The 23598-nt window shown below is 40.5% G+C and overlaps 1 protein-coding gene across 5 annotated transcripts in view; it reads right to left on the reverse strand.

Moving 5' to 3' along the window:
• ZFAT (zinc finger and AT-hook domain containing) overlaps positions 1 to 23598 on the reverse strand; it is a 191863-nt gene that overhangs the window by 15660 nt on the left and 152605 nt on the right. For 4 of the 5 annotated variants that reach the window (XM_089518003.1, XM_089518001.1, XM_089518002.1 and 1 more), the window contains 3 exons: positions 18618 to 18736; positions 16777 to 16900; positions 11782 to 11912 (listed from right to left, as the gene is read on the reverse strand). In XM_089518003.1, coding sequence (XP_089374129.1) covers positions 11782 to 11912; positions 16777 to 16900; positions 18618 to 18736 — 374 coding nt within the window. Of the gene's footprint in view, positions 1 to 11781; positions 11913 to 16776; positions 16901 to 18617; positions 18737 to 23598 lie in introns of those variants that run through there. The other variant, XM_089518006.1, reaches the window with a different exon arrangement.

Here is a 23598-nt window from a genome sequence, read left to right on the forward strand (position 1 = left end):
AAATGTGGTACTCCAGGGCAGTTTCTGAATGGACACTTTCTCAACTGATGCACAATTGTGTGTGCTCCATACAGACAAAATGGTCCTGAGGCCAGACACTCTGTCTCTAAAGCAAGTTCTATTTTCCATTGGGCACAAAAGCTTTCTGTGTTCACCTTGTACTGAAAACCAGCTCACACCAGGGGCACTGCATTTTTACCAAGAGATGACGGCACAGTTCAGAAAGCCTGGTCCTTTATTTGTTTCCTTCTGGAAAAGGACACTTGTAAATCAGCCTCATAAAAATTGATCAACTTCTTCACCAATCAATGCAGAAGGTTCTGATGAAGTAAATGCTAGAACATCTGGGCAGCAATTGCTGAAGGTGCCAGGGGCTAGGCTAGCTTCTACCTCTAGAAGAGCCTTTTCCACAGCTGCCCCTGCCCTCTGGAACACGCTGCCCACCGAGCTCCGCTCATCTACTACCCTGGCCCAATTTAGGAAGGATCTTAAGACCTTCCTATTTAAGCAGGCATTCCCCGACTAAACATCCTGTGGGCCTCCCTCCTCTTCCGTGGCCATGAGGATGGGCTAATGGGGCTTTTATTGTTATTTTTAAATTTGTATTGGTTCTGATGTTGTTGTGTTTTTAACCTGTATTTGTTGCACTGTTGCATTTGTAAGCCGCCCTGATCTTTTTGGAAGGGCGGGATATAAATAAAGATTTTATTATTATTATTATTTATAAAATGAGGTCTTCTCTAGTTGTGACTGCTCTTGTAAATCTCAAAGAGAATAAATTACCTCTGAAGCCTCAGGGAAAAACAAACAAACAAATATTTTCTTACAGTGAGTTCTGTCCTTTCAACTTCCTAGAGGGCATTCTACTTGTCTCTTCCCATGGGTTTATCCAGGTGCTGATTAATCATAAAGTAAGGATGGGACCATCAACAGCTACCATACAACAGCTGTGTATCATCTAGTTTCAGAGGCTGTATGTCTGTTGCTTGGGAGTGTGAGATGGGGTGTAATAAGAATGGAGAATGCAGTTGCATTCAATTCCCATCCTTCAGAAGCTACTGATTGGTCATTATGTGAACAAAATTCTGGACAAGAGAGGCCTTTAGATTCCTCCGATTGTTCTTATATACATACTTCATGTATATGGAAAAGGCAGTTAAAGTTGCCAGAAATGTGATTGATTTGGCTGATGTCTTCTTTCCCATGCAACATTTTCAGGAAAGTCATGAGAGCTGTCACAATTTTTGACAGCCCAGTGTCAAAGTGGTAGAAAGCCGCCTTAAGCTTTTTAGTCTGGTCTGGGAGGCTGGGATGACCTCTCCTGGAAAAACGGCCAAAGAACCTTATCAGGTTCTACAGGTGCCATTCCGCAGTGGATAAGTACTCTCTGGGAGGTTCACAGTGAGAAAATGTCTATTTTTAATATACCTGTACAAAAAGGTCATGGCTGGATTGTCCCCAAAGCCTCTGTTCTTTTGAAAAAGAGCAAACAATTTTGCTCCATTCAGAGTACTCATTATTTTATAAATACCCTAGGATTGTCAGACTTTTTTTCCCCACGTGCAAAACTCAAGCAGTTTTTATTAACAAGGTAGATGATCAATCTCTGGATCATTTTGGGTGCCCTTGTTTATACATCCTGCAGCTCTATGGTATATCTGCTTTATAAATCTGTGCAGAGGTCAAGACCAAGCATGATTCCTGCTGATTTCACAATACGATACCTGAATGAACCATTTTCCTTTGCTTTTTGTGTGCATTTTTACAGCACTGTGTTCCAGTTTTAAAACATTATTTTAAAAAGTGTATTGGCTGGTGAATTTCAGTGGCCCTTTTTTGTTTTCTCTTATTATTCTCTTACAACTCTGGAATAAATGCATGCATGCACATTTCAACAACATTTTTAGAGAGCTGAGAATGAGGCAACAAAGAATTGCTGGGCATTTATTTAGCTCAACTTAATTGAGTTTCTGCAAGGCTGGCCAAGGAATTGTTCAAGTCCTCAGCTAATTTGGTTCTCTCAGGCTGTCAGCCTGATTCCCTGACTCATCATTTCCGCCGAGCAGAGACACCCTGGGGAACCAGGTGACATATAAAGGAGAACAGAAGGTGCTGCTGAGAAGCCGCAAGGGGGCAAAGGCTGGCAGGAAAATTTTGCAGATCATTTTGCCACACCTGAAAACAGGCACCATTGTTAGTTAAACTGTGAGGTGGACCAGCCTGTCCTTTTCCTTGAATAAATGCTCTGCTGGAAGCCCCCTGCTGTTCATGGTGACAGCTGCAACTGAGTAGACACCCACAAGTAATATCAAATGACCACAGAAAACTTTGGGGAGCATAATATTAAGCAAGGGTCCTCAGCGTTATCTGAGAGCATGTCTGAAGTCTACAAAGGGGTCAGGAATAAAGGTAGGGTGCTACCTTCTTGGTGGAAAGCTGGTAGCTGTCTCCTAGGGGCCCATATAGTTTTGGTGAGCCTCCTGTACAAATGAATGGGGCATTGTAAAACCGCTGTTAAAAAAGCCCTCCCTAGACTCCCTGATTCAAAGTAATTATTGGCCTGTCTTGCTGCTGCCTTTTTTGGGGAAGGTGATCGAGAGGGCGGTTGCCATTCAACTTCAATCGGTCTTGGATGATACTGATTTTCTAGACCGATTTCAAACTGGTTTCCAGGCGGGCTATGGAGTCGAGACTGCCATGGTCGCCCTGGTCGATGATCTCCGTCTGGGCATGGACAGGGGAAGCGTGACTCTGTTAGTGCTCTTGGACATCTCAGCGGCTTTCGATACCATTGACCATGGTATCCTTCTGGAGCGCCTGGCAGAGTTGGGAATCGGGAGCACTGCGCTCCAGGGGTTCTGTTCCTACCTCTCGGGCAGATTCCAGATGGTGCAGCTGGGGGACGTGTGCTCCGATAAGAGGGCACTTACATCTGGTGTCCCTCAAGGAGCCATTCTGTCCCCCGTGCTATTCAACATTTACATGAAACCGCTGGGAGAGATCATCTGGAGACACGGGGTGCGGTGTTATCAGTACGCTGATGACACCCAAATATGCTTCTCTGTGTCTCCGACTGATGCTGTGACCAGGGATGGCATCTCGCCTCTAGATGCCTGTCTGGAATCAGTAATGGGCTGGATGAGGGAAAACAGACTCAGCTTGAATCCAGAGAAAACGGAAGTACTTGTGATAGGTTCCCCAGGCCCGGGGATGGATATTTGTCCACCTGTCCTGAATGGGGTCATGCTCCCCCTGAAGGACTCAGTCCGCAGTCTGGGGGTGCTTCTGGACTCATCGCTCCACCTTACATCTCAGGTGGATGCGACAGTCAGGAGCACTTGTTATCAGCTTCGGCTGATACGCCAGCTGCGGTCCTACCTGAGCCAGGGGGACCTTGAAACGGTGGTACATGCTCTGGTAACCTCTCGGTTGGATTTCTGTAACATGGGGCAACCCTTGTACCAAACCCGGAAGCTTCAATTAGTGCAGAACATGGCAGCAAGGTTGGTCACTGGATGCTCCAGGACCAGCCATATAACACCTGTCCTACAAGATCTACATTGGCTGCCCATTCGCTTCCGGGCGCAATACAAGGTGTTGGTTATTATCTATAAAGCCCTAAATGGCTTGGGCCCAGGGTACTTGGAGGACTGCCTCTCCCCATATAATCCGCCCCGCGCTCTCAGGTCGGCCGGGAAGCAATTGCTGAGGGTTCCAGACACGAAATATTCTGTGACTGCACAGAGGGCGTTTTCTATCTCGGCCCCGCAGCTTTGGAACTCTCTTCCCAGTGAGCTCCGCTCGGCTACCTCCCTTGACCTATTTAGGAAGAGGTTAAAAACCTTCCTCTTCCAACAGGCTTTCCCCCAGATGCTGTAATATCTGCTCTCTCCCCGTTGCACCAGCACTTTAAGCTAGTCATTGTGTGGTTTTAATCTTGTACTTTGTTATTGGTGGACCAAGAGAAGGCCTTTGATAGGATACACTGGAGCTTTCTGAAAGAATTACTAAGACAGATGAATTTGGGCAACAATCTCTTAACATGGATATCTGCTATATATGGTCATCAAAGAGCGCAGCTCTTAGTTAATGGCGAGAAAACAGATTATTTTAACATCGAGCGAGACAGGGTTGCCCTTTGTCACCTTCTGTTTATAGCAGCATTTGAAGTTCTAATGAACAATATTAGGTTCAACGATGACATCAAGGGAATATGTATTAGAAAACACTCTTTTAAAGCAAGAGCATTTGCGGACGATCTTAGAGCATTTGCTTTTTAGAGGATCCAATCCATACTATGCCAAGCTAAGGAAATGGATATGTTGACAGAGAGCTTGAGGAACAAAGATATGAAGATAGTAAATAAGAGATGGAAATGTTTGGATTTATATTGTGGGCTTAAGATATCATAGATATGGCATGGCGTCTCAATATATTGATTATTCTAGAAGAAGCTAGACTATAGGCCCTTATTACTCTGGGAGATTCCAACTGGAATTGAGTTATACTCGGCTTCTATCCTAGGATAGATAGACAGGATAACAAAAGCTAAGAAATTCAAGCTGGATGTGGTGGAATATAGTATATGTTAAGATAGCTAAGTACCATAATGGTTGCTGGAAGTACTTGAAGAGAATTTTAAACAGTAATGAATAAGCATGTATGTTTAATGTATCCATGCGTTGTTGTGTATTATGTTTGTATTTGTTCGATATCCATATTTGTATATTGTATATATCATATTTTTGTGTAATAAAAATAATAATCTTGTACTTTTAATACTGTTTTTAATAGTTTATATACAGTGGACCCTTGTTATACGCTGGGGTTTGGTTCCAAGATCCCCCGTGTATAACAAAATCCGTGTATGCTCAAGTCCCATTAAATATAATGACATAGCAAAATGGTGTCCCTAATAAAAAATGGAACATCAAGGTAAATTTATACTTTTTTGGAACATTTTCAAACCGTGTATGCTTGAATCCGTGTATAAAAAATCCGTGTATAAGAAGGGCTGACTGTATTGATTTGGATTTTTATGTGATTACTGTTTGTAAAGTGTACATCTGTGTACTTCTGTGTAACCCGCTTTGATCTGCCAAGGAAAAGCGGGCTATAAATAAACAGTTTATTATTTATTATTTAAAACAGAATTATAGAGTCAAAAGGGGTCCCATAGGCTATCGAGCCCAATGCCCCCATTAAGTGCAGGACACCCAATGAGAGCAAGCACAGCAGGTAGCTATCCAGCCTCTTTTTGAAGATGTCCAGAAAAAGAGACTTCACCACCTCACCAGGCAACTGGTTCCATTGCCAAACCATTCTGACTCTCAAGATGTTCCTTCTGATGTTCAGTTGAAATCTACCCTCCTTTAACTTAAACCCATTAATTCTGGTCCTGCAATCCTGCAATCTAGGGCAGTATAGAACAGGTCTGCACCCTCCTCTTTGTGACAATCCTTTAGATATTTAAAGAATGCAATCATGTCACCCCTCAGTCATTGCTTCGCTAGGCTGAACATACCCAATTCTTTTAACCTTTCCTTGTATGTTTTTTTTATCCATGCCTCTTACTATCCTTGTTGCCTTTCTCTGAACCTAATTCAACTTGTTTACATCCTTATAAAACTGAGATGCTCAGAACTGAACACAGTACTCCAGAGGAGGCCTGACTAGAGCAGAACATAGTGGGAATATTATTTCCTTTGTCTTAGAAACAATTATTCTTTTAAGGCGGTCTAAAATATTCTTTGCTACATCATCACATTGCTGCCTCATGTTCAATTTATAACAATAACCCCAAGCTCTTCTTTATACATGCTGAGTCATGTATCCCGCATCCTAATATCTGTGTATTTGTTTTTTTGTAGTGTAAATGTACAAATTTGCATTTGTCTCAATTGAATTTCATTCTACTAATTTCCACCCAATTTCCTAGTTTATCCAGGGCCTTTTGAATTCTGTTCCTGTCTTCCAATATGTTAGCTATCCTTCCTAGTTTTATATCAAACACATACTTGATAAGGATTCTCTCTAACCCATCATCTATGGATAAACGCATTGAAGAGTGTTCATCCAATGACATAACCCTGCCATATTCAACTTGAGACTTGCGTCATTTGAACTGCAGCCATTGGTGATGACTTTCTGAACATGGTTTTCCAACCAGTTATGGATCCATCTGACAGTTTCCATCTATTCCACATTTAATCACTTTACTAATCAAAATATCATGGAGGATTTTATCAAATGCTTTGCTTAAATCCAAATAAACAACATCTACAGCATTTCCATCATCTACAGAACTAGTGACCCACTTACATTTTTTAAAAAAGATCATTCTCTTGCTTCAAATCTATGTGAAAAAAAACATTTCTGCTGCTAGCCAGTCTGAGCTCATTCTGAGATTTAGCTTTCCTAACAGAAAGAAAATGGAGCAATGTATTCAGATTTTAAATTGGCATATTTTACCCACTCCAACAAAAAATGAATTCGGTCTTCTACCAGCATATAGCCAAATAGGTATAGCCAGCACTCTGTGAAATCTTCTCTTTACTACTGAAACAGCATTTAGTTAAGTAAGTCCAAAGCTGGTAAGGGGATGAGTGATTTGAAGCATTGAGAGCAAAAGTAAATACATTATTCATTGTGTCAGATTATTATGTTGTTTCTAGAAAAGCAAAAATTATTACATCTGCTATGAAAGTGAAGTTGGAGATCTTGACAAATTACTGATTTTAATGAAAATTTGCCAAATACTATCTTGTTCTAGATTTGTAATGTATAATTTGTATTAGTTATTAACTGTTCTTAGTCTCACTGAGGAGCTAAGTCACAACTGTATCGATGGAGGTTTTTTATAATTTTAATATCTGTTGTTTTTTAGCTTTTATGTATTGTTAATTCTGATCAATAATTGTGCTTGTTGATTTTTTTAAAAATGTAAATTGACAATGTCCTTTCTGTCATGTCTGCAAGATCATGATTGGCTCATGCATAATAAAGTTCTTCTTCTTTTGAAATAAAAAATTATCTCCAAGAATCATCAGGAATTTTATGGGCAGCAGAGTTAGTTTCTCAGTAGATATCAGGTTAACTGAAGTCCTCCAAAACTACTAATTCCCACATCTTTGATATTTCTGAGATTTGTTTCTGACAACCATCATGTGCCACCTAGTCTTGGTTTCATAGTCTGTAGCAGGCTCTTACCACAATGCTGCTTTCACTTATTTCTCCATTTATTTTAACGGAAATACTTCCAACTGGTCCACTCTGATCATGGATTTCTGTACAACTGAAACTGTATTTAACATATACTACACTCATCCCTCCACTTTTGCTGTTTTGACTTTTGCGAATTTGATTATTCACGGTTTTTATTAATATGTTCTCTCTAGGAATATCTAGGCCCTCCAATGCAACTCTGTGATCAACTTTAATAAAAAGTCGCACAGAAAGACCTAGAGATCCCTAGAGAGAACACTCCACTAAGCATCTGTATCTCTTCCAGCACAATGGATCTTTTCTGGCAGGCTTATCCACTGGACTCCATATAAAAGGTTATGATGATCGCCCCACTCTTGACTATGATTGTTGGCTAACTGCTGAACTGTTATTTTAGAGAACTAATAGCAATGTTGGTGAATTCAGTATTAGTATTTTATTGATTGTATTTTCTACTACGTAACATTTTAATGATGTAATCCCACCTGGGAGAGGCAGGAAATATAAATAAACATTATTTATTATTATTATTACTACTACTACTACTACTACTACTACTACTATTATTAATTCTATGGTCAATGTTCACCACACAGTTGCTATGGAGGACCTAGAGATTCCTAGAGAAGGGTTCTCACAGGTAAAAATATACTGTGTATGTTATTTGTAGTTTCTTCACATTCACAGGAACTCTGTGCTCCTAACACCAGCGAATATGGAGGGATGATAGTACTCCCCTTCTTTTTTTGCTACAGCTATTCTTTTTGAACAGGTTTTTCTTCAATTGTTATATTCCAATCAAGGGAGTCATTCCATCAAGTCTCTTTTCTATCTATAAAGTCATATTTACCTTCCTCCACTAGGACTAGTCCTCTGTCTAAGAAGTCAAGACCACGGTCCCAGAAGCCAAATCACTCCCATCTACACCCTCTATGTAGCCAATTACAGTAGAGTCTTGATTATCTGACATAAATGGGCAGGCTTATAGTCAGATAACCGAATATGTTGGATAATCCAGATTGTCCCCAATGATGGCGCGCGTGCACATGCGCACACACCACCACTGGGGACAAAAGTCCCTCGCCTCCCTTCCCCATCTCCCTTCCTCAGCTTGGATCTCTTCAGCCAGCAGGGAGTGTGCACACTCCCCGCTGGCTGAGGAAACCCAAGCCGGGAAGGGGAGGACTGAGCCCAGCCCTCGCCTCCTCGGCTTGAGTCTCCTCAGCAAGCAGGGAGTGTACACACTCCTCGCTGGCTGAGGAAACCCAAGCCTTGGAGGAGGGGACTGCGCCACAGCCACGCCTCCAAGTTATCCAACAGTTGGATAATCTGGAATGTTGGACAACTGAATGTCAGATAACCAAGACTCTACTGTATTCACTTTCAGTATCTTCCTGTCCCTGTGTAGTCCTCTATCTCTCACTGGCAGAACTGGTGAGAATACCATTGTGCCTTAAAACCCTTCAACTTCCTGTCCAAAGGAAAAGAAGTCAATGTAATATCCATCCAGAGTCTCTTCCCTTTTCTTATGAATATGGTGAATAATCAGAGAGTCCTCATTTTCTTCAAATGCTGAGGAAATGGCAGACAGTTCAGTTTTAACCTTGGTTGCTCAAACCATATTTTGGCCTGAATCTAAGCAGTTCTTCCAATTTCCCTTCTCAAAGCCCAAGCAGTTAAACTTTGGGCATGCATTGCCATGTATGTTTGGGGAGAAGTGTATGTGTGTGACCATTATCCCCAGTTTGAGTGTCTCCTTAAGGGACCTTGGGTTTAGACAATCAAGGCCAAAACCAGCTCAGAGAAGGTATGGGCTTGTTTCACTCAAAGGGAACAGAAGAACTACTCTCTGGCTTTTGCCCATGTGAAATCTCACTTTTGGAAATTTTACGTTCCACCCAGCCAAACTGGAGGGGTGAGTTCCCAACAAGTGGCAGAGGATGTCCAATTCCCCAACCTGTGCTCATGCTAAGTCACGGCTTTCAGTTGTAACAAATTAAGTTGTATTCCTTTTGTTCTAACAATATGCCCAGTGCCATGTGGTGTCCTGCCCTCACTGAAAGATAATGCCATGACTGTTAGGGGGGGAAATCTTTCTCTCCAACTTGAGCATAGTCAGATTTGCTCTGATAAACCTGGCACCACTGGGATTGGGAAGCTGTACTGATAAGGGCACTCACAATGCCTGACAATCAGGCAATAAAACATCATGGGCTTGTGACTCCTTACTAAAGTTTTTTTAAAAGTCATTTGTGTCTGGCATTGCAGGTTGCTGTTTGACAGTGAGGGTGTTTGATCTCTGGACTGAAGGTAGGTCTGGCTTTGTTGAAACTGAAGAATGTGTGGGAAATTCTGAGCAATGCAACAGAATTGTGTATCAAGCCCTTCAGTGCTTGCTGAGCATTATGCTATCTTCTCGGTGTTTGATAATGGTTCCTAGGAATGTGAAATATTTTTCCACTCTTGATTTTGTGCATATATAAATAAATTTGCTTTATCGCACACTATTATCCACAGTTTTCTTCTTTTTTAACTTGAAAAGAACTATAAAGATTAAAATAATGTCAGCACCCAAAAGATTTTAAAAGAAACTGCAAAAGAAGTAATTTGGCAATTAACTTCAGAATCTTTTTTAGTATGCTCAAATGGATGAAAGTCTAAAAATTTATAGTAAAGACTTGTGAAATATATCATACATCTGTCTAAAACATACAGGTTACTGAAATGTGTTTTTATGTGCGAATAAAACTCTTAAATAACGAAGTCAACAAAAACAAACATATATCCATACCATTTCACTATTATCTGAAACCCCTTTTTTCACAGTCCAGTGAAGTCCAATAAATCAAAGTATGTCCTTAGCAGCATCTCTGCAACTTCACAGCCTCACTGAGTTACCAGATGTCTACCGTATATACTCGACTATAAGTCAACCTCATATACAAGTTGAGGGCAAGTTTTGGGGCCAAAATTCTAGATTTTGATATGACCCGTGGATAAGTCGAGGGTAAGACTTAGGCACATAAAATAAAGGATGAAGTAACAGAAAACAATTCCAAAGAACTTACAAAATTCCAGCAGGCATAACTATTAGTGCATATACTAAGGGTTGGATGGATGAAAGAGTAGGAGGGGGTAAGTGCTTCTAGGGCAGATTAAATTCTTGCCTTTCACCATATATAAGTGTGTGTGTTCAAATGCAATACTTACATTGACCCATGGATAAGTCAACTCAGGTTATTTGGGTCAATTTTTAAACCTAAATTTCTAGACTTATACATGAGTATATACAGTACTTCATTAGAGGGATGCTCAGAAATGCAAAGGAAAGTGCTGGTTGATTTTCTCAGAAATATTACCTCAAGGACAATTTAAACAGTCATTTTTACTGGAACATGACAACCTAACCTTGGAATAAGCATAGTACCTTCAAATAAAGTGCCTGTTTGAGTGAGCCAGGAGGCATATGGCACTGCACAGGCAGGCAACTGTGCCAGGGACCAATTTTTACACCATGTCACCTTGATAGGTTGCATGACAGGTTTGTGCTGCTCCACAAATTGATGAGCTATCACTTCCAATTTTGGTTGAAAATCAGCTGTGTTGGAGGGCTTTGGAACTGATGGAGAACAAGCCTACACAAACTGTTGCCTTTTCTCTGTGATTTGGGCATTTTCTGTGTGAAATTTCACACATTTTTAAAATTTGGAGGGCCCCATAGCTTTAGAGGGGTTGCAAATGTGGGGTTAATGGGTACATGCAAATTGCTACCTGCACTTTCTACACCTCTGTGGTACACTAAATATGTAAATAAAGTCTGAAAAAAATCTCAGTTCTCACATAAGGGAAACTGCTAATGTGTGAGTGCACCTGTCTCAAAGTGCCCTGCATGGAAGTGTCCACACATGAGAACATCTCTCCCATGTTGAAATTTGAGCATTTTTCACCCTTCTAGAACCTGCCAGAATAGCTAAACTAAGAAAAGTTCTCCTCCTTCCCCTCTGGTTTGGAAATGGGGAGGGGAGCGGTCTAATTTAGTTAAAGCCTCAAATCTTTCTGATTACCTTCTGGCAAATAACTGTTTAAAGTGGAAGTAATGTGACATGAAGACATTTTAAAAACAAGCAACACCTCCATCTGTAAACACCACTCTGAATTGCTGTATTTTCGCATGTTGGTTGTTTGAATAAATGCCCAGTCACCACTATGAAAGCATAAGGGGCTTGTGAGAAATATTTCAACATAATATGTAGAAAACAGCCCACCACTCCAAATCTTGATATGCACAAATCACCAACTCAATTATGCTCAACTTTGGGCTCATCGTTTATGCATATTCCTGGATCCAGAAGCAAACACAGCTCAAGGTGGTGCTGCAAGACCATTCTACTAATGAGCTGCCTAGTTGAAGGGAGACCATCTCAGCTTATTATTCCAAAGTTCTGAAAATATTAATATTTAGTCACAGAGCTCAACTAAAATTGGTTCAAACAGGTCACGGACATAGACATAAACATGCACCATGCCACATGAAATTAAAAGGGTTTTCTTTTTTACCTGCTTCACAACAGTAACGGTTCCTGGGGTCATGGCAACCACGGAGGCAACAGAAGCTGCATCATGGGGTTCTGAACCCAATTCTATGATTTGCTGGAGGATGTTGACAGCTGTGGGATCAAGTCGGCCACCTTATAAGAAAGGATAACAATATCAAGACCAGCATTAAGACACAAACACTCAAAATTTCATTCTGTTCCTGTTTAGCTCCTTTGCTAACCAAATCCATTGCAAAATCAACTCACCTTTCTCTTCATTCAAATCTGTTGTCAAAACTTTCTCCCTTCTTTCCCCTCCCCCATTTTCTCCTTGCTTAGTTTTGTCTCCTTCTTGCATTATTGTCTGTCTCTTCTTGTGCTTCAGTGAGGTAGTCAGAACTAAATTCTACTGGATCACCAAGACTAAAATGCTTTTAGAAATCAGTATGCAAAAGTAACAGCCAGTCACTCTTGTGAGACTTTAAGGAAGAAAACATGTATTACGGCATACAATTTTGAGAGTCATATGCCTGATGCTTGGTGTCATCTGGATAGTAAGCTCTAAGCAAAGGCCAGTTTATTTAACACTGGCCTGTTACAGACTGCCAAAATAAAGCTGTTTCGGATCTCTTTGGAGGTATGCTGTTTAAATGATGCATGGGTCCTAAGAGTCCGGAGGTCGCGCCAAAGCCGCACTCCATTCCTAGAGTGCAGCTTTGGTGGAGCTTCTGGATTCTTAGGATGCATGCATCATTTAAATAGCATACTTCCAAAGAGACCCGAAGCAGCTTTATTTTGGCAGTCTGTAACGGGCTACAGTGCCTAGTAGATGGGTGAAAAATCATTTAAAAAAAAAAAAAACTAACAGTAAATTTGCAAGAATCAAGTTATGTGTCTGTTCTGTGAACCCTTGCTTAGAACGGCCACTGCTTGTATTTCTTCTTGAACACTGGATGGAATGGGTAAATCCTTTTGAGAAAAAGTCCACTTCATCTTCAAAAAGTTGCATTTTAAGAGTAGCTGTTATCTGGAAGGCAGCAGTGTCCATACTTTCAGCACCTTCACATTATTAGAAACTTAATTAGAATACATAAGTAGCTTCTCTTTCAATGTCTTGGGGGAACTGTTCAGAAGGAGTTGAGAAACTGTTCAATAGTTACAGTGACTCATGACTAGACAGAATTACCTATGTGATTAACATGGAGATTGTGACCCTTGGTGTACCCGCTGCCCCGCTTATCTTTACGAACACAACAGCATAGCTAAATCTCATTTGTTACAAAGCAGTGCTACATCCATCCTAGTAGATGATCGCTAACTGGCAGGGATCACTCAACAAGAAAGCAAAACAGGAAAAAATAGTCACTGAAGAGGCAGCAAATGAAGAAAACAGTAAATAGCCCCAAGCAAGCAAGGAAACAAACAAATAAACTGATATTAAAGACTCTCCCCCACCTCATAGTGGAATGGGAGAACTTCTTCATGTCATCACTACTTTTGAAAACAAAACCAAACTTACTGACTATTAGGCCTAGCAATAAGATGTAGTAAATTTTACAGTCTTTTCATCATGGTGCAATCAATGACTATGGGATCCAATAAGCCACATGTGTGCGTGGACCACTCCAGCCTGCTGAAGGAGGTAAACACTGATTTATGACAGTGTAAAGAAGAAGCAAGAAAAGAAATTCAAATGATTTGTACCTCTTGATAGTATGCTAAAACAAATCTAGTGTAAAAAAATAATCTGCACAAGAGGGATGCAAAAGCTGTTTCTACAGTGGCAGACCAGAGAAGCAAAACAAGGACAGCACTCATTTTCCGACCCCACTCCCATGAAGCAAACTTTGTACTTATTTACAGCCTGTAATCCAATTTCTTGCTGAAGAGACCATGCATGCCTCCCACCTTTGTCAAGTTCCTTTTTGTCAAAACATCAGAAGCAAACTTCTAGTGTACTCTGTAGTAGCTTCTTTAAAGTGCCTGAAGCCATTCAAGGTTTCAGGAAAAACTGTGTTGCTGAAACCAGGTATGCTTTTCAAAAGTGCTGCCAACTTGGCAAGTTTAATGTGGAATGAGCTTCTTCAACTCTATTGCAGCCATTTTTGTTATCATGACATAAAGCAAGTATAGCACTGAAACAAGTAATGCCATAATCACAAAAAGTCAACATGGGTTTCAGAGAAAGAAGTAATGCCAGACAAATCTTATCTCATTCTTTGATAAAATTACCACCTTGTTAGATGAAGGGAATGCTGTGGATATAATATATCTTGATTTCAGTAAGGCCTTTGACAAAGTTCCCCATGACATTCTTGCAAACAAGCTTGTAAAATGTGGGCTAGACAAGGCAACTGTTACGTGGATTTGTAATTGGTTGACCGGACAAACCCAAAGAGTGCTCAACAATGGCTCCTTTTCATCCTGGAGAGAAGTGACCAATGGGGTCCCACAGGGCTCTGTCCTGGGCCCAGTACTATTCAACATCTTTATCAATGACTTGGAGGAAAAAATTGGGGGAATACTTATCAAATTTGCAGATGACACCAAATTAGGAGGAACAGCTAATACTTCAGAGGACAGGATCAAAATTCAAAATGACCTGAATAGACTAGAAAGCTGGGCCACAGCTAACAAAATGAACTTCAACAGGGAAAAATATAAGGTACTGCACTTAGGGTGAAAAAATGAAATGCACAGATATAGGATGGTGGACACCTGGCTTAAGGAGACAACATGTGAAAGGGATCTAGGAGTCCAAGTAGACCACAAGTTGAACATGAGTCATAGAATCGTAGAGTTGGAAGAGACCACTAGGGCCATCCAGTCCAACCCCCTGCCATGCAGGAAATCACAATCAAAGCATCCCCGACAGATGTCCATCCAGCCATTGCTTGAAGACCTCCAAGGAAGGAGACTCCACTACACTCCGAGGGAGTTTGTTCCACTGTCGAACAGCCCTTACTGTCAGGAAGTTCCTCCTAATGTTGAGGTGGAATCTCTTTTCCTGCAGTTTGCATCCATTGCTTCGGGTCCTAGTCTCTGGAGCAGCAGAAAACAAGCTTGCTCCCTCCTCAATATGACATCCCTTCAAATAATTAAACAGGGCTATCATATCACCTCTTAACCTTCTTTTCTCCAGGATAAACATACCCAGCTCCCTAAGGCGTTCCTTATAGGGCATGGTTTCCAGAACCTTCACCATTTTAGTCGCCTTCCTTTGGACACGCTCCAGTTTCTCAATGTCCTTTCTGAATTGTGGCGCCCAGAACTGGACACAGTATTCCAGGTGGGGCCTGACCAGAGAAGAATATAGTGGCACTATTACTTCCCTTGATGTAGACACTATACTTCTATTGATGCAGCCTAAAATCGGATTGGCCTTGTTAGCTGCCGCATCGCACTGTTGACAAAATTGGGGACATACTTATAAAATTTGCAGATGACACCAAATTAGGGGGAATAGCTAATACCCTAGAGGACAGGAGGCTGGATGCTCCAGAGACTAGGACCCGGAGCATTGGATGTAAGCTGTAGGAAAAGAGATTCCACTTCAACATTAGGAGGAACCTCCTAACAGTAAGGGCTGTTCGACAGTGGAACATACTTCCTCGGACTGTAGTGGAGTCTCCCTTCTTGGAGGTCTTCAAACGGAGGCTGGATGGCCATCTGTCAGGGATGCTTTGATCTGGATTTCCTGCATGGCAGGGGGTTGGACTGGATGGCCCTTGCGGTCTCTTCCAGCTCTATGATTCTAAGTAACAGCTCAAATACTATTTCAGCCATGATTCTCACTGGTGGCCACAGAATAGCATCTCCATCCTTCCCCCCCCCCTCTCTTTCCCTCTCAATCTCAGATGCCTACCTGTCATACCATAACTGTATTGTGAAGATTGCTACAATACTATACAGCTATTGTATTGTACTGGAAGGATATAAACAAATAAAATTTCCTTTCTTCTAATACTTAGAAGGTTTACTCCTATTCAGTGCAGACCACAACTCCAAATATTTCTGAGAATAGCCACTAAAGAAGGCCAGTTGGTGCTATGGCTGAAATACATTGGGCCTTTCAAGAAATAAAGGTTTTTGACCATTGCACAGCATATGGAACTTTATCTCGTTACATTTATTTATTTATTGTTGTTTTTTCTTGTGTACTTTCAAGTCATTTCCGACTCACGGCGACCCTATCATAGGGTTTTCTTGGCAAGATTTGTTCAGAAGAGGTTTTTCCATTGCCTTCCCCTGAAGCTAAGAGCATGTGACTTGCCCATGGTCACCCTGTGGATTTCATGGCTGAACGGTGAATCAAACCCTGGTCTCCAGAGTCCTAGTCCAAACCACCCAAACCACTATGCCACGCTGGATAGCTTTACTTTTTCCCAGTGTGAGATGCCAAGCAGTTTATAATAGCTGAAAGAATTAATAACTAATAGCTGAAAGAATTAATAGCTAATAATATTACATCATACAAAAGTAAAATATATATATATAATTTAACTATCAATAACTAAGATCAGTTAAAAGCAAACCATTACAAAGAACAAGTATAAAAAGTGTAGCACAGGAAAGGCTCCCCCCCCCCCCAAAGCACTCAGCCCTAAAAGGCCTGCTGAAACAAAAAGGTCTTTATCAGCCTATGAAAGAATGTGAGGGGGAGTCTAATCTCTTAAGGAATGGAGTCTCAGTCTAACCTCTCTAGGAAGGGAGAGTCTGGGAGCAGCCACCAAGAAGGCCCTCTCCTGTGTTACCACCAGATGGTCCTGTGAAAGAATAGGGTCATTCAAATAATGTGTACTTGAACCATTTACGTGTTTTTAGGTCATAACCAGCAATTTCAGTTGTGCTCAGAAATAGACTGGCAGCCAATGCAGCTGTTGCAACAAGGGGGCTGTGTGCTCCTTGTAAGTGTTGTAAGGATCATGTATAGTTAATAAATGAGGCTCACTTTGAGCACTTAATATTTCTAAATTATATTGCAATATCCTTTTTCTCTATACAGATAACATTTTACCATTTTCTGAGGTATATCCTAGGTCTTGTAGAGCAGCAACAGCTGTCTGAGCTCCTTGTATATCTTCAGCTTCTGTAATATGGAGATACGACGAGGTTTCTTCATCAGAAATCTCTGTTGTTTGCTGCAAAATAGGCCAGTGACCAGTGAACAAAGGGAATTGGCAGATAGATAACAAGGATGCCAAAATTTTGATTGATGGGATGGATCAATTTTAAAGCATATATAAGGTTCCTTTTAGGGCACAGTTTCCACAAAGCTGTGTATAACTACTGAATAGTGCACATTTTTGAAAGATGAAACCGAAAGAATACAATATTGCAAAATGGCACAGATTTAAAACTTAGCATTATAAAATGTTGTATGCCTTCAAGTCATTTCCAGCTGAAGGTGACCATAAGGTGAACTTATCAGAGTGTTTACTTGGAAAGATTTATTCAAAGGGGATTTGCCATTGCCCTCCTCTAAGGAGTAGAGAATATAACTTGCTTTAGCTCACACAGTCTGCTTCTAAGGCTGATTGGGAATCCAAATTCTTCTCTCTTAGAGTTCTTGTTCAACACTTAAACCAATACACTGTGTTGGCCTGTGATGTAGTGATTTATATATGTATAAAAAGAAATACAAGGATGTGGTAGCTTAATGGTTAAGATGCCAATTCTGTCGATTGGAAGATTGGCAGTTCGAGGCCTGAGTGCTGCATGATGGGGTGAGCTCCTGTCACTAGTCACAGCTTCTGCCAATCTAGCAGGTCGAAAGCATGCAAATGCAAGTAGATAAATAGGTACCACTTCGGTGGGAAGGTAACCACGTTTGGCGCAGTCATGCTGGCCACATGGCCACCAGAGCAGTACTCGGACAAGGCTGGCTCTTTTGCTTAGTAACAGAGATGAACACTGCCCCCTACAGTCAGTTATGACTATACATTCATGTCAAAGGACTACCTTTACCTTTACAAGGAAATAAACCAAAAAGGACCATGTAGAATTCCCAAAAATTCTACCATAATGGGGGCACTACTAAAGAAGACCTGTATTTTTACTCACCAACTTATTTGATCTTACATGAGACATATGAAGAGGGTGAAGGCAGTCTGTTAGGTTAACTTTAGATGACAACAAAACTAGAAACCAAGCACTACATTACACTCAATTCATGTTTAATTTTTGAACATGTCAAGAGTTGTAATTCAAATTTCCAAGTTAGCATTAATCGCTTGCGACTCCTACTTGATTTACCTTTTAGTATTCTAATATCCTTTCATATTTTATGTCATTTATTTTCACAGAAGTTCAGACATTATAATTTCTCAAACTGAGTGTCCAATCCTTTTCATGTTTTCCTAAGGCCGTTTGATGATAGCTGGGCTTTCTACACAATTGCCAAGCCCAGGAGCATGCCCCAACTATGTATTTGGCTCTCTACGTAGAATGCAACCTTATCTAGGATCAGGTGTCAAGCATCACCAGTAACTCCAGATTTTTTGGTCCACAACACATCTGTCTTGCTGGGATTACTTTTCCATATATTCAACTTGGGTGGACAAAAAGAGAGAGGGACAGACCATATACATGGGCTTGTAGGATAATATTCCAAACTACTTTTTTGATTGTTCAGTAAATGAAAATGAATATCAAAAATAGATAATTACAATGAAATAAATGCTTAGGGGTTGTGACATTTTCACTGGACACTTTACTTTCACATATGTAAGAAAGAAACAGACAACAATTTTCACTACCTAGGGTAAGTTATATTCTATTTTTCTCAATGTACTCCCCCATCACACCACTTTCAAAAGGCACAAGATTTTAGGGACAGCTGTCATAACTTGAATTTACCTCCCATTTCATTTCCCCATCACGTTCCACTAATGTGAGTCCATGTTTATTTTTTAGGTGTCTGTTGCATTCCCATTTTGTTCCATACACAAAGTTGCACACTGGGCACTTGATACCACCTGCAGAAAAAAAGAAGAAGGAAAAAATAACATAGATTTTGCATTGGTAGAGTGTCAGAATCCTCTCACTGATATAAATAAAAATATAAGCTTGCCTCATCACACACACCCTGTTTTTTTAATCAAGTTTAATAACTCTGTCCTCTGTGTTTAAGAAGTGTTGAAGACCTTACACCTACCACACCTTTCAAACACTTTCTGTCCATACCTCCTCTCCTATCCAATTTGACTGGTCATAGTGGCTGAAATTCTATTTTTATCCTGACTAAATACATTACATCTATTAGATTTATCTATGTGTTGGCTCACCACTCAACAATTGATTGAATGAGTTTAATAATAATAATAATAGGTTTTATTTATATACCGCCCAATCACTGGGAATCCGAGCGGTTTACAATAGAGGGGATAACAGACAGTTCCCTGCCCACAGGCTTACAATCTAAAAGACACGACACAAAAGGAGAAGGGAATGGTGAGGGGGGAGGGAATCAGGTCCAGCATTCTTCTCTCCCTCTGAGGCCTGGACCAAGGCAGATGGACCGGAGGGAGGGCTCTTCTTCTTCAGGCTAGCTTTAGTCTTGTTTGTTGTTGTTAATTGCCTTTGAGTGGACCCTGATTCATGGAGACCCCATGGAGGAGACCTCTCCAAGACCCCATATCCTCCACTGCTCTGCTTAGGTCCTGCAGATACGTGCAAAATTCAAACACGATTAAACATTTGGTTTTTTTTAAATATAAAATTATATTTTGGGACAGAAATCATGTTTTCTGTGCATAAAAGCCATACTGCTTGTTTTCAGAGAGTAAGTCTCAAACTCTGAATAGTTCTCCAAAATGGCATGGCTTTCAAGGACTCTCTTCCAGGAGGAAGAAAATTGATTAAATAGTTCATACTGAGCTGTGGAAAAAAAAATTAACTTACACCCTTGCTCCACATTTTCAGTGACTTTAAGCAAAATCTGGGAAAGTCTTCATGCACTGATGTCTATTCTGATGGCAATCTATTCTAAAAAGTTACAACCATTTGCTGAAGAATTTGCCACTAGTTCATCGATTTCTACAGCATCATAGCAGCAAGTACAATATGCTCCCTTTATAATTGGTTTAATCAACAAGGTGAATTTAATCAACAAAGATTTAATTTACTACCAAGATCGTAAAATGGAATTATTTTCTCTATTTTGTTTGGTAACTCTGAATTAACATTAGGCCATTTCACTCATTTATGAATCGTCAAGGATTTTCCAAGATCCACCTATTATTACCTTTATTGACTCTATTATCTTTATTGAGTCAAACATACAGGTTGTCTAATGCTGAACTGAAACTGCTTTCCCATTAAATATCTTAATATGCAGCACTTCATGACACTCAAAAGTACCTTTGGCATAGAATGGGACAAAAATATCATCAGTTACAAAATCTGAAATGAAATATTCATTACATATCACCCTGTTAATAAAAACTCAATTAGAAGAAAGACCTCCCTATATTTCTTTTAAAATTAAAATTACTCTAACTATAACCCCGTTAATTAAAATGGACACCTTTGTCATTCTGACTTTAATTAATGAACAACAAATGGAAGCATGCAATTGAGTTGGTAGCATAAAACTGTGTAGCAGTTAACTGACATCATAGCTAAAGAAAATTAATTTATCTCCAATTCATTAAATACTCTGGCAGTATGGAGAGAAAAAGGTCACTGAATGACATACTTTATCTGCTTTTGACACCAGCGTACATATGCAAGTTGTATTTGAATATTTCATACTTCTGAAATGTCAGCTGGGAAACTATACTGTTGTCATCTACACACAAAAATTAATTGACTGAATTGTCCCTTGGAAATCACATTTAATTTTAATATTGCTTTGGTGACAAGGGGTCATAAATGGAATAGAATTCCTGATCCCTATCTCTGGGAGAAACCAAAGATACCGTGAGAATCTGTATAGGAGTGATGGCAGGAACATGCACTTATTTTGTAAGGCTTCCTTCCTACTACCAGCACTTCAAGGTGAACCTCCACACTGGTGATTAAGGGCCTCTCAAGTTTAAATTATAATCAGAAGATGGAAGAAGAAAAGCTGCCCAGATCAAAATTTACTGAATTGATTGTGAGTTCCTGAATGTATCGATTGTGAGTTCCTGCATGGCAAGGGGTTGGACTGGATGGCCCTTGTGGTCTTTTCCAACTCTATGATTCTAAGTTATTCTCAACAGTTAATGCACCAAAGCCATAGTCTACTCTTTAAACTAAGGAAAGTTTATGCAACACTGTTATAGGTACACTACCTAAAGGATTCTGGACTTTTTAATAACTTTCACTTTACTGTGTAAAGGTGCCACTACAGTAGAACCTCTATTTTGGTCATAACAAAAGCAGACAACAACAACAACAAAACAACAACAACAATAATAATTAAAGCCCCTCCTTTTCACATGGAATCAAGGTGGGTTACAACATCCAAAAAACATATAGTACAATAAAATAAAATATCAGCTACCATTAAAACAAGTCCCCCTACCCTACCCCTACAATGGGGCTGAATCAGTCCCAACCCAATTATAAAACAAAAAAAGTAAAACTATCAAATTACTACAATAAATAAAATCAAATAAACTGAGGAACAAAGCGAGTCAGGGGAGTCTATATTTGCAGGGCAGGCAGGTGTCTTGGTCGGGGAGGGGTGACTAATTAGGAAAAGTCTGCCGGATGAGATCCGTCTTTACAGCCTTCATAATAATAATAATAATGATAATGATAATGTAATAATAATAATAATAATAATAATAATATAATAAAAATTCTATACCGCTTTTCCGCAGTGATCAAAGCGGTGTACACATAGTAAAATTATTAAAACAACATAAAATTAAAACTATATTACATTAATTACAATATACAATTAAAATCCAATTCATAGGTGCATGTAAGTGAGAGGGAGAAAAGGGGATCGAACATAACTTCAGTGAACATGGGTGAATACTTGGTTAAAGAGAAAGGTTTTAAGTGTCTTTTTAAACAGTTCAAGGGAGGTAATGAGACGGAGCTCCTCGGGAAGACTATTCCAATGCTTGGGGGCCGTTACTGAAAAGGCCCTCTGAGAAGTAGTAACATATCTCGAAGTAGGGACTTCGAGCAAGTTCTTCCCGGCTGTTCTGAGAGTGTGGGGCGGATTATATGGGGAGATGCGGTCCTTCAAGTAACTCGGGACCAAGCCATGTTAAAGGTGGTCAGGGTGGTAATATGGCAGATCTCTTCCGGCAGGTTGTTCCATCGTCTGGGAGCGGCGGTGGAAAAGGCCCTCTGGGTAACAGCAGATAGTCTTGATTTTTTTAGGCTGCAATAAATTCTTCCCACAGGACCGAAGAGTGTGGGGTGGACTGTATGGAAGAAAGCGCTCCCGCAAGTAGTCTGGGCCCAAGCCATGTAGGGCTTTAAAAGTAATAACCAATACCTTGTATTGTGCTGGAAACTGATTGGCAGCCAGCGAAGAGATTTCAAAACAGGTGTTATGTGGTCAACTCTTGGTGTTCCCACTACCAGTCTGGCTGCCATATTTTGTACCAATTGAAGTTTCCAAACTTGGTATAAGGGTAGCTCCATGTAGAGCGTGCTACAGAAGTCAAACCAACAAGTTAACAACTCATGTACTACTATTTCTAGGTCTCCTGGCTCCGGGGAGGGGCGCAGCTGGCATATCAGTTGAAGCTGATAACAGGTGCTCCTGACTGTTGCATCCACCTGAGATGTCAGGTGAAGCGACGAGTCAAGGAACACCCCCAACAGAGTCCTTCAGGGGAAGTGTGACCCCATCCAGAACAGGCTGGCATATCTCCATTCCTAGATTAGGGGTCGCTATAGTAAGTACCTCTGTCTTACCCGGGTTCAATTTTAATCTGTTTTCCCTCATCCAGTCCATTACTGCCTCAAGGCAGGCATTCAGAGGAGAGATGCCACCCTTAGTCACTGACATAGAGAAATATATTTGGGTGAAATCAGTGTACTGATAAGACCCCGCCTGATGTCTCCGGATGATCTTGCCCAGCAGCTTCATGTAAATGTTAAATAGCATGTGAGACAGGATGGCGCCCTGGGGGACACCAGATTTTAGCTCTCTCTTAGAAGAGCAACTGTCTCCCAGCATTGCTATCTGGAACCTGCCTGCGAGATAGGAATGGAACCACTGTAGGACAGTGCCACTGATTACCAGCTCTCCCAGGCGTTCCAGAAGGATACTATGGTCAATTGTATCGAAAGCTGCTGAGAGGTCCAAGAGCACTAACAGGATCACACTTCCTCTGTCAATGACCAGATGGAGATCATCGACTAAAGAGACCATGGCTGTCTCAACTCTGTATCCATCCTAAATCCAGTTTGAAATGGATCTAGAAAATCAGTTTCCTCCAAGACTGCCTGCAGTTGAATGGCGACCACTAATAATGTCTACAGATGACATGTATAATTTTGAAGTGGGTAACTAAGACAATGAAATGGTTAAAAAAACAACAGGAAAAAACCCTTAAGTAGACATATAAAGATATTTCATTAAATACCAAAGTTAGAATAATTCAGGCCATAAACCTTCTTATATTTCTATATATGGGTGTGCCAGTTGGATACTGAAGAAAGCTGACAGGAAGAATATCAACTCATCTGAAATGTGGTATTAGAGAAGAGGTCTATGGATACTCTATGGCTAAAAGACAAATAAAAGGGTTGCCAAGCCTGGACTTTCATTAGAAAGGAAAATGGCTAACCTGAGGCTGTCATATTTTAGACATATCATGAGAAGACATGAGCCACCAGAAAAGACAATTATGATTGGTAAGGTAGACAGCAGCAGTAAGAT

The sequence above is a fragment of the Sceloporus occidentalis genome, unplaced genomic scaffold, assembly GCF_023333645.1.
Source record: "Sceloporus occidentalis isolate IW3139 unplaced genomic scaffold, rSceOcc1.0.p SCAF_3, whole genome shotgun sequence".
NCBI lineage: Eukaryota > Metazoa > Chordata > Lepidosauria > Squamata > Phrynosomatidae > Sceloporus > Sceloporus occidentalis.